Genomic DNA, 12,701 nt, shown 5'->3' on the forward strand with positions numbered 1-12,701 from the left:
ACCAAAAACCTACACAGACAATAATCACACCATGTGCCACACAAAATATCCACAGACAAAAAACACTCAAATTCAAGAAAAGAATTAAAAATAATACAAGGAACGACCTCCCCAGTAAATCCAACGGTGCTGGAGGGTGGTAAGTACAAGTGGATTCAATCTTGAAATATATGAACAAATTGTTTATAATGCACAAATAATAATAACAGTTGAAACAAATTGGCGTCCAATTTTCCTTGGAAAAGGTGGCATAAGCTAGGCCTTTATTTTGAATCCCATACTGAAAAAGCACTAGCGGATTTCATCCACTTGTCGGTAATTTCAGGATAGTGGCGGTGGATCACATCTCTTAAACCTTCTGTTGTATTAACCCATTGCAACCCCTTCTTGGTGTAGGTCTTCTCATTGAAATAGCTCGTGAAAAATCGATCTGCTTCTAGCCTCCTGTTGCCATGAAATTTCATATCATTATTAGTGATTCAAATGGATGTATCTGGTACTATCCTATATGTGATTTATATAAGGGTCAAATTATTGTGTTTGATTTGATCCCCCATTTTGTACTTTTGTTTTGGTTAATGTTTAAACAATCAAAATTATCTTAGGCAAATTGTCAATATTTAATGTTTAAGTCGCAGGTTCGAAACCCTTGTGGATATTAAAAGTGTAACAGTTGGGTGGCTTGACCTCCAACTTTACTCCCAAAAAAAATATTAACATTTAATTACATTCAGAAAAAGCTTGGGGACCCAATTTTATACTTGTATGTTATAACATTAAATATTGGTTAAAACTAAATTTGACCTTGATGCCATTAGGATGAAAATGTTAAATGCGGTTTCGCTTATGGCAAAGCCCTTGATCTTTTTCTCTGCCATGAGGCCTACGAGAAGATCCAACTTCTCTACATCGTCTCCATATACTTCTCTTAAAACTTTTACTGCTTCCTCATCACTTGTCAAATCCTCCCATTGTTCTATTGGAGGTAGTAGTAGTTTCCTCCTAAACACGTTGTACCTTGATACGCTTCTCTCCCTATCACGATATACTTTCATAGGAAAACAAAAGATGGTATTAGAGATGAAAAGATAACTATATAGATGTATGGAAAATGAGAAATGTTTTTGGGAATGACAATGAAATGAGAACTAAAAAGCTACCAACACACAGTAAACCTTTTAAATTGGCATTACTTCCAATTTTGTATGTTACACTTATACTGCTGTTTATAACATGCAGTGATATATCCCTTCCTTTTTCAATATAGTGTACATGTGAATTTCTTACTTCTTAGAGTATGCCACAATAATAGTAACAAGAAAATAGTATTACGATTTACGACATCATATATGTCTCAATAAGAACATCTAGTATCTGGTTATAGTAGTAATCAGATGCATTGAATGGTACCAGAATGACCCCATTTCTTTGTTGTGTACTTTATTCTATATAAAAAGATAATTCATGATAGTCATAAGGACACTATATCTAGTTTGTCTCAGTAGGAAGAGCTAGTATTTGATTCTTGTAAACACCAAAATCAATTGATTATCAGTTGCTATCAGAATAAATTATTTTTCTTTACATAAAAGTCTTGTATTTGGTATGAAGGCAATTCTGGTACCAATTTACTTGGTACAGTATCAGGATTCTCTACTGGTAGTTTCCCATTAGATTTAAGCATTGTACCTTCTAGGGAAGCAAGGTCGATATGATTAGGTCGACTGGTACCATCCACATTTTGAGGTATGACATCTCTGAAAAAACTTGGGTAGTTCCAAAGTTCAAGTGCTCCACATGCTTGATGTCCCATCGATACTGTCTGTTTCTCAAATCCAATTTCTGATAGTAGTTTCTCCCCTTTGATACCCAATAAATCTTCAATATTGATGCTATTTGTGACACACACAAAAATGGTATTATTTTATTTTCAATGTGCACATCCGGTACCACCTATTAAACTATAAGTCCATCTGGCATTAACAATTATTCTTATTTGCTTAATCTTATTCTTCCTTGTTTCCTTTTCTTTTCGTTTTCTTTTTATCATTTTGATTTTTGAACTACAAGGCAAAATGGAAACCTACTAATTTTATAGTTACATACATCATGTTATGTAAAGATAAGAGGAAAAATGAAAGACTTCAGAGAATACGTACTCTTCCAGGTATGGGGGAGATTTTGTTTGGTCGGGTTCAGCGGTTGGATCTCTGAGTTTGAGAGTGCTTGGTAATAAGGGGTGCATTCTATAAACACTGGTGAACTCTTCAGTTAAAGAATAAGGAACTCCATGGTTGTTTGGTTTCTTTAATCCCACAAGCCCACCCAATGCGCGTCCGCCTATGTGGCCGAATGTATCTTTTATTCCCTTACCCAACAATCCATACCTTCACAATGGAAAAGAGAAATATATTTTATTGTTTTTATCATTATGATAAACATAGAACTCTGTAAATATCAAAATTTTAAAGTTAGAACTCTGTTGGTACGACATGGGCGTGCACTTAAAATTTCCATCGTCAGTTGGTAATCAGTGGTTTGAAATCGTTTTATTTCCACAGATCATGAAATGAGATAAATATACATATATATGCTCACCAATTTGCGTGCATTGATGCATTCAAGATTTTAGTTTTGAGAAGTTCGACTGTCCAATCAATTGTGTGAACTTTTGCAATGACAGCAGAAGTAACTAATCTTGCATGACGGTATAATTCTTCGTCTGATAGCTTTGGATATTCTTTCTACAGGTAAAAATATCGATCATCATTAATTCTTCTTCAGTTTATTACCATTTATAAGTTATAACATAATTTCTAGCAGAAAAAATTCCAACTCTTGGTTCATCTCTCTAATGAGAACAAAGTTCGAGATCAAAACCTTACACAATCTCAAGCTGGAGTTGTGCCATTCAATTCTGACTTGAGTCAGTCAGCACGAGCCATTACGGCAGTTTGAACATCATCAACATTAATTTTTTATCATATTTTTCCTAATACATGGATTCCAGTACATATAAGATCATGCAACTTATTGTTGCTTGTTACCTTTAATGCATCACAAACAGCATTATGTTCTTTAGTGAAGAGTGCTTGTAGGATGGAGACCCCAGCCCAACTGTTGCGCACGTCGCCAGAAATGGCCACGCCATTGTCTCCATGCAAAAGAAGGCCATCATTTCCAATCTTTAGTTTTCCATCAACAAAAGTCCTGACACTGTCCAGTTTTTGCTTGTTTGCTCCATATATTGCACTCCCGTCCCTTATTTCATTTATTTTACAGAATTCAATAAAATTGGAACTGCTTTTAGTCGTGCATTAAATTACATATCATTGCATGCATGTAATTACCACACAGGCACACATGTTTCAGTACTATTTAATTTTGGTCTTTCTTATATACTAGGATTGTCATTGTCCTCCGTATTTTACCGTGAATAAGATTTTTAAGTATAAATATATTATATGCTAGACATTAAGAACATATTATAAAAACTAAATATGATTCAGCGTAATAAAATTAAATAAGCCTCTTAATTTATTATTCTTGATTCAACTAATTCAATCATCTTAATTTTTTTCAAATAGACCTCTTTTTTTTTCTTAGACATTAACATCAATCATCTTAATTTATTGCTAAAAAATTAAATGAACATTAATCCTCTTATCAAGATCAATGTATATATGAGTTATGGAGCATTCAATGACCAAAAGTTTGTTGTGGCATTGGTGAGCATTTAAGACTTAGGTGGCGAAATCAATCATCTTTATGATGTATAGATATTGGCTGAATAATAAATATTAATTTATTTTTCTCTTCTCAGTTTTTTACAGTCTCTTGTTTTGAGCTTATAAAGAGATAAACAATGTCAGATAAAACCCTAAAACTTGGGACATCTTCAAAATTATACTCACCACCATGCTGTGCGGGTATTGTAGTGACCAGTCTTTATTCCATCAGCATTTGTAGGTATCTCTTTTGTGGCAAAGAACTTAAATGATTTCAATGGGCATTGACTGGCTACTTCTTCTGGAGCAATTAATTCAATCTATTTTTATTTATTTGAAAAGAAAAGAAAAGTAATTAAATAAAAGTCACCTATTTAAAGATCTACGACAATATATTACTTAATTTCAGCAAAAGAAGTCCTTCAAAAAAAAATTTCAGCAAAAGAACAATGACAAAGATATAAATTTATGACTTAGTTTATTAAACAGCTATAACTTGTTTATAATTAAAAACTAAATAGTGATCATGCATTCTATTATCGATCAGCACCTATCAAAAGTTTTTACGTCATATATTTCAAAGAGTACTTATAGAGTTTGGTTAGTATAACATCAGTGTCATTTCAACCTATATAACACCAACTCTAAAACCTATCAAATCGACTTCAAACGATGAATCCAAACCGTTGAAACCGATCTACTTCGTTAGTTGTGCATTTACATGCAAAATTTATAACTTTTTTAATTTATTTAGTATTAAGTCAAGCGGTCAAATGTGTGAGTTTTTAAGTTAATTTTAATACATTAATTTTTCAATATTTTTATCGCTTGATTTGATACTAAAATAACTCGAAAATATAAAAAAATTGTATGTAAACGCATCACTCATAATGTAAATCGATTTGAACGGTTTGGATTAGTCGTTCGAAGTCGATTTGATAGGTTTTAGAGTTGGTCTTATATATATAGGCTGAAATGGCACTGATGTTATATTAGCCAAACTCGTACTTATATCTATGTCAGACATGTTTATTTATTTTGCATAATAGCCTACCATGCAAAATAAATAAACATGTCTGACATAGATGTAATGTAACCTCTTACTATTTATCTATGTCAGATATGTTTATTTCTTTTGCATAGTAGGTATTAAATATTTTTGTAACAGATTGTGTGCAAGTTGAAATTGCATGAAAAATCATGTTATATTACATCTGTTCAGTTACAAAATAATTATACTTATTATATTTAAAATGTGTAAACATTTTTGTTATCAGGCATGGATATCTTTCAAAAGAACTAAATAATTTTAGAGTGCAAATGAGGGATACAGATATAAGATAATACAATTAAGATACCAACAGTACCCCTGTTGCTTGGTACGAGTATTTGAGATCATGTTATACTGTTGTGTCTTGTTAGCTAGCTAGTAAGAACTTTAAATAATGTACCTGTTGTGTATCCTCGAGGTGATCCATCCAGTCATGCACCATGAACTGGATCCATGCAGCGGCTAGTATATTAAATTGCTTTCCTGTGTCCTTGTATTCTCTCCTAGCCAACAGCTTCGTGGCCACCACCATTGGATCCGGACTCATCAACTGCACCACACAAAAATAAATATAGATAACAATTGTACAGATGGTCAGTGACGCAACTGTTCTGTTCTGCCATAAGAAATTAGGTCAAATCCCACAAGACGTAAGAGACATGAGCATTATAAGAAATTTCACTAGAAATTATATAAGCAAGTAGGAGTAGCTGAAATTATTAGTGTAGAATAAAAAAGAATTTTGACTTCTTCAAATGCCTTAGATAATAAATTATATAAACAAAATCTAGCTAATTGATTCCTTCATTTTAAATGTATATATATATGTAGAGGTCCCTTTCAAAATGCCTTTTCTTCAATAATATAACGCCGGTCTTTTTTCATTTGCTTGAGGAAGGCATGCATGCATGCTAGTTAATTCTTAACTAGTAAAACAGTTCAATTATTGACAAAAATTCCCTCTTATCTTAAGATTCTTTATAAGTTTGCTGCTTTGACTATTATTTCAGGTTTATCTGGCTTCTATCAACATTAGCTAGTACGGTTAGATGTTTAATAGGTGATCAAGTGTCAATTTATTGTAGTTTAGTACCTCATTCTTTTGATCAACTGGATTCATGTTTCTCCCAAAGAAGGTATCTTGGCTACCAGCCTCAGCATTATCGGGGTCGTTGTACTTTCCATCTCCAGTGCGGTACGGGTAATTATCAGGGTTAAACTGTGTACCGTTGGAGTTACCAACAGGTAACAGATTGTATTTTTCAAGGAGGGTCCGTCGGGTGTTCAAGTAAAGTAAACCGATTAACACCGGCATCTTGTGCCACTGTAGGTTTCCCTTATCCAATGAATGAACCAGCTGCATGCATGGAAGAAGAGAATAGCAATTACAAAAGAAGTACAAAAAAAAAAAAAAAAAAAATCATATCATCAGGAAAATGTATGTGCTAGCCTGTCAAAGGCAAAGCATGAAAACACAATTAGAAACCACACAAAATGTATGGAAATAATATACTCAAACTCATTCGACAATAAAATTTTCAATTTTTTTAAAATTAATTAAAAACTAAAATTATGTATTCTATAATTTAATTAGAAGACATTTTATATTTTATTATTATTAAAAAAAATTTGAAAAAAATTGCCCTCTTCAAAATTTTAAACAATATGCCCTTACATCCCTTTCATTCTTCAAAATTTTTATTATGTGAAAAAATTGAAGAAAAATTAATTTTATGCCCCCATATTCTGTTAAGCACATTTTTTAGTTGTTTCTATTTTAATATTAATAAAAATAGTTGATGTTCTTATTGACTCAGTAGTTAATATTTTGAAAAAAGAATGCATGTATAACTGGATATATGTGAGTATATTCTTAATTTCATTATTTTTAGTTCAAAATGAATGAATAAATTAATATATACCTAAGGGATATAGTAAAAATAATGAGTTATAGTTAGTTTTGCTTTTATTTTTCAAATGATAATTTATATGTCGGTTCTTTGACAAAACTGTGAATCGTATGCCTTGTAAACTTTTGGATAACTTTTTGTGCGCCATCATCTGACATCTCATCTTTTAGGTCCTTTTGAACAATTTAATGTCAAACTAATACTTTTATTCCTGACTTTTCTAATATCAGAAATATAAAATATAAAATAATTAAACCTCTACAAAGTAAATAAACGAAATTTGGTATTCCTAAATCTCAAATTTCGTTTAATATTTTTCTACAGGTTTAATTTGAAACCATAATATATTTTTAAAACATAAATTGTTTTTTCATCATTATTAAGTTTGGATTTTTGTATATAGATAATTTATTAATACATACAGATAAACAAATATTGCAATAAAACTATCTGATAGAACAAAAGATATTCTATATATAATTCAAAACAAAGTAACAATAAGAAACATGCAGGGAAAGGAAGGGTGAATAAAATAACAAAAAGAATTATTATTATTGAAAATGCAAACAAAGCAAAACTATTACTACAAGGGCCAAGACATATGTAAATCACACAATAAAGAGTTATTATTTTATTTTATTTTTAGTTATGGAAAAATAATTAGTTGTCTGTCACGGTTTTCAAATAGATTTGTTGTCTATGCAAAAAAATAAAAAATTAATAACTTTTTCGTTAATATATAACCTGTCCCAAATTAATTACTTATGTATGCATCCCCTGTCATTATCTCACTAAACAAGGGCTAAATGGTTAGTCATGTACACATATACGTGCTAATTTCTTATTGCCCGTAATTATAAGATCATATAATCATACACAATTAATACCATGGATATAAATGTTGATTTTGCTCCATTAATTTACATTTGCTAAAGAAATATGTACATAATTAGCAGTATGTAATTAAAGGTTATATAATAGATCAAATAAAAAAAATGTACAATGAAACCAAGCTTGTCACCAGAAGACATCCTTTAGAAAAAAATCACGGAAGTCTCTGGATGAATGAAAGATTTGCCAATTAAGGCACAAACCCATGGCTGCAAATAGATCAATTGTTTTTGTATGATATATATAGAGTTTTATATATACGATGAGCAGCAATTAATGTACTCTTATTTTGGAAATAATCATCACAAGATGCTGTTCACTACAAGAATATATGATGGTTATTATAAGAGAAGAAAAACATAATATCCTTGAATTTGTTGAAACATGTATGCATGCTTCGCATGTGTATTATATATACTAATATTGCATAATAATCATATCAATTATCCATTTTCGCTCTCTCTTTATTATTTTAACCTTTTCCTTGATTGTGAAACTTACGATTCTCTTGCCTTTTATGTGGTAGTTGGATAGCTAATCCACTAAGCTAGGTAGCTAATAACTTTATATCGCATAAGTCAGTGCATATTTTCGTGATGAGGAAAAGTTTACTAGGACTCTAGGAGTCCCCAATTTCTTAAATTAGGGCTGATGTGTCATGTGTCACTTTATAAGTACTATATATGGATGGTCAACAAAGTTTATCAGCATATATATATATACGAGTGAGTCTATGGTACTATGCATATCACGGGTTGTTACCGTGCTACGGCTCTATATTCGAGTTTTCAAATTCTAACGGTCGATCCGAACCGTTCATCTTGTTCTCCATATTAATATGTGTTTGGAGACCAAATTTTACATTTTTTACTATTTTTTTACTATTTTTTTAGATATTTAGAAAATCACTTGATCTGAAAATTCTGGACCATCCAAAAACAGTGATTTTCAATAAATCTAAAAAAATAGTAAAAAAATTTTAAAAAATGTAAAATTTGGTCTCCAAACACATATTAATATGGAGAACAAGATGAATGGTTCGGATCGACCGTTAGGATTTGAAAACTCGAATATAGAACCGTAGCACGGTAACAAATCGTGATATGCATAGTACCATAGACTCACTCTACATATACACACATTCTGGTGCAACAACAACGTCTTCACAAGCTAATGTCTAAATTACATCAATATCTTGTGGGTTATTATATTTTATGACACTGGAAAGTTATTAATTATTACATCAGCATTTTTTACTCATCAAAATGAAGTCAGATCATCTATATATACTCGTTAACCTTTCTATGCAAACGAAGAAAGAAAGTTCATACAATCTTATTTATTGATTTGAATTATAGAATTTTCAAATTATTCAACATTTATAAAGAAGTCCCTGCTGGAGACACATTAATAATATATAGGATTATAGGAACCGCATTTAACTAATATTTTATTTCATGAGGTTGGTTGCAATAAGAAAAACCGAAATATTTGAATTAAATAATTAGGTTTGTCATCAGTAACTCTCAATTGTAGGAGCTTGTAATTAACTATATATATAGTCTATTTATATACGTACGGTGAAATATTGGAAATCAGTTTGTATAGTAGAAAAGATAATTAAATAGTTACTTGTAAAATATGATTAGTTTTCTAGTGGGCTGAATTCGATGATTGGATCATTTTTTTTTTTTTGGAGAAGATAGTTGTAGTCAAGCTATATAATTGTTTAATAATTATAATGAATTTCCCAACTGGATTTTTAATGGGTGATCTCCTACGGAAAGTATATATCTAAGTGTTTGAATCAGTGATTTTTTTTTTTTTTTGCATAATTGGATATACAAGTATATTCTTAATTTCATTATTTTTGGCTCAAAATGAATAAGAAAATTTATGCTCAAGGGCGCCTATAGTAAAAAAATGATGAGATATATAGTTTTGCTTTATTTCAAATGGTAATTTATATTCCTCTGTTCTTCTAGAAAACTCTGAAGCCTATTATGAAATTAACTTTAAGATAATTATTTTTGTGAGCCATCAGTATCTAATTACATCTCATCTTTTAGAAATGTAAAATATAAAATTGAACCTCTAGAAACACAATAAACGAAATTTGGTCTTCCAAATTTCAATTTCGTTTAATATTTTCGACAGGTTTAATTTGAAATTTTATATTTCAAATATTTTTTCTCATCGTTATTAAGTTTGCATTTTCTTATATATAGCAACTATTTAATACATATAGATATAACAAAAAAGAGGGATGCTACGATGCTTTAGGAAGTAAAGAGTGTTTTACTTCCCGCTTATATTTAATTTCAAAGTTCAAATAGTCAATCCGAATTTCTCAACATGATATTCATATTAACATGTGGTTGGAGAACAAATTTTACAAATTTTTACTATTTTTCTAGAATTTTTGAAATCACAGTTTTTCATTAAATAAAAAAAATACAAAATTAAGACAAACAATGATTCTAAAAAATTCTAAAAAAATAGTAAAAAGATGAAAAAAAGTGAAAAATTTGTTCTCCAAACACATTTTAATATGAAGATCATGTTGAGAAATTCGGATCGACTATTTGAACTTTAAAAATAAAGACATGAACGGAAAGTAAAACACATTCTTTACTTCCCAAAGCATGTAGTATCACTCTATAAACAAATATTGCATAAAAACATTCTGATATAACAGAAGATATTGTGTATATAAATCAAAACTAAGTAACAATAAGAAACACAATATTGCTTCCTTTTATATTTCTCTTTCCTTAATCAAAACTAGTACAAGAGATTTGAGGTCGCATGAGGGAAAAGAAGGGGAGGATAATATAAGACATACAAAATTAAAGATTTATTATTGAAAATGCAAAAAAAAAAAAAAACAAAACTATTGGTACAAGGGCCAACGAATGTAAATCACAAAACATTTTTTATTTTATTTTTAGTTTTGGCAAAGAAAAAGTATATTGTCTATGACATCCGGTTTTCATCAAATAGATTTTGTCTATGCAAAAAGTATATAAATAGATTTGTAGTTAATATATATAACCTACATATCCCAAAATGTTTATGCATGCATGCATCCCTTCTCATTATCTCACTAAACGAGGGCTAAACCATTAGTAACATATATACGTACTAATTTCCGATCTGCCCATGCAAAATAAGATGATATGATCATAAACAATTAATACCATATAAATGTTGGTTTATATATTTTGTTCCATGCATTAATGTTTGCTAAAGAAAAATGTAAATATTATATAAAATAAGAAATTGATTACTATATCAACAATATATAGAACGTACAATGAAGCCAAGCTTGTCACCAAAAGACATCCTTCTGAAAAGATCACGGAAATCTGGATGGATAAAGGGCTTGCCAAAACACAGACCCATGGCTGAAAAATATATTAATTGTTTGTATATGACGATATCGATGAGGGGAAATTAATGTACTCTTTGGATATAATCATCAGAAGGTAGGTGCTGTTATTTATAAGAGGCAAAAGAAGAAATAATATCTTTGATTAATTTGTTCAAACACGATATATGCGCATGTGTATTCAATATTGAATGCTAACTATATCTTGTATTTAATTAATGGCCTTTAGTACTCTTTAGATAGCAAATCCACTTAAGATAGCTTGTATATCTTTTCGTGATGAAGAAAAATTCAACGAATTGATTGACACATGTGTTATGACTCCCAAATTCTCAAATTGTGACTGATGTGTTAATTAGTTTATAATTAATAAATATGTGGTGGGTGGTCGATCGAAGAAAATTTCACGATTGGTTGCTTTTTTTGTTTCGTTATGACCAATTCCATGATATCTGTAATTGCACATGTTATGACTCCCCTATTTCTCAAATTTGTCGTTAACTATATATACGATTATTGGCTGCTCTTTCTGTTTCGTTATGCATCACCAATTTCATGATACATGTACTACATTAAAATTAAGTTGGGGTCTCGATCGGCTCCTTGAAATTAAGTAACTCAAAATTTGAATTTGGATCCGAACCATCTGATCAGAATCCATTCAATTCTGGTCGAGCTAATTAAAACTGTAAAGAACTGTATTCACAAGCTAATTAATGTCTAAGTTAATTACAAAATTATCAATATCTTGTGGGTTATTAAGTTAGACGATGATCGGGATTGGAAATTATTTTTTTATAAATTAACATTTTTGACTCACAACACGAAGAAAGAAATGTCCATAAACTCTACACAAAATCTTAAATATTATTTATTGATTTGAATTTTAGAAATTTCAAATTATATTCTTGAACCATTTTAAATTAAGACGTGCCAGATGTATACATATATAAAAACCGACTTATATTTAACTAATATCTTACTACTTCGTGTAGATGAGTTGCAGAATAATTACTTAATTATAAAAAAAACGGAATATTTAATTAGTTAAAGAATTATGTTTTTCAGTACTTAATTAGCTGCAGGAGCATATATGTAATTAACTATAGTCTATTATGTACGCTGCAGTATTGGAAATCAATTTGGATAGTAGAAAAGATAAATAATCAGATACTTGTAAAATATGATTAGTTTTTTGGAGGGCTTATAAATTCAATAAAAATGAATTAAGGTCAAACTATCCAACTGTCTAATATTCATAATGGATTCATCAACTGAACTTTGAACTTGCGATCTCTCACACTGAAAAACATTGTCTTTCAAATTTCATAAAATTTAGCAATTTGAACAACTAGACAACTTAAATCACAATGCTAGCTAGAACATGTGAGATGGTTTGACTAGATCAAAAGATAATTCTAAAATCTGATCAAATTTAACAATTCGAACAATATTAGACAACATAAATCACAATTAGCTAGCGCGTGAGATGGTTTTCTTGCGTGAGTCGTATCTGACAAGGTATATATCCGTATACCATTTCTTCCAAGATATTTTTCTTCTTTCTTTCTCGAGTAAAAAGAAGAGTCAATCACTCGTGTTTTAAATATTTGTTGATCATTCATACTAACGTGTTCAAGCAAAAATATGACTTCTTATATTATACTTTTCAAAAACTAATTAAATATTCGTGCATATATTCTTTTTAAATTAATTATGTACGAAATTTG

General features: G+C 30.0%; 1 protein-coding gene across 1 annotated transcript; it reads right to left on the minus strand.

The window, feature by feature from the left end:
- Positions 1 to 238: 238 nt before the first annotated feature.
- Positions 239 to 11,056, minus strand: LOC144574969 (alpha-dioxygenase PIOX-like). The gene is made up of 10 exons (XM_078325081.1): positions 10,896 to 11,056; positions 5,873 to 6,136; positions 5,180 to 5,329; positions 3,915 to 4,048; positions 3,048 to 3,261; positions 2,599 to 2,744; positions 2,160 to 2,387; positions 1,690 to 1,892; positions 805 to 1,048; positions 239 to 444 (listed from the first exon to the last, which is right to left on the minus strand). The coding sequence occupies exons 1-10, from the start codon at positions 10,983 to 10,985 to the stop codon at positions 264 to 266; spliced, it is 1,854 nt and encodes a 617-aa protein (XP_078181207.1). The 5' UTR covers positions 10,986 to 11,056; the 3' UTR covers positions 239 to 263.
- Between the last annotated feature and the right edge of the window lie 1,645 nt (positions 11,057 to 12,701).

The sequence above is a fragment of the Carex rostrata genome, chromosome 23 (assembly GCF_964058835.1).
Source record: "Carex rostrata chromosome 23, lpCarRost1.2, whole genome shotgun sequence".
Taxonomy (NCBI): domain Eukaryota; kingdom Viridiplantae; phylum Streptophyta; class Magnoliopsida; order Poales; family Cyperaceae; genus Carex; species Carex rostrata.

What these genes read in the sequence shown, in the direction of transcription:
- LOC144574969 (XM_078325081.1), bottom strand. Translation starts at nt 10,985, where the DNA reads ATGGGTCTGTGTTTTGGCAAGCCCTTTATCCATCCAGATTTCCGTGAT. An exon ending in GTGACAAGCTTGGCTTCATT is followed by an intron (nt 6,137 to 10,895) that starts GTACGTTCTATA and finishes CCATGCATGCAG; the next exon opens with CTGGTTCATTCATTGGATAA. An exon ending in CAGTTGATCAAAAGAATGAG is followed by an intron (nt 5,330 to 5,872) that starts GTACTAAACTAC and finishes TGTGTGGTGCAG; the next exon opens with TTGATGAGTCCGGATCCAAT.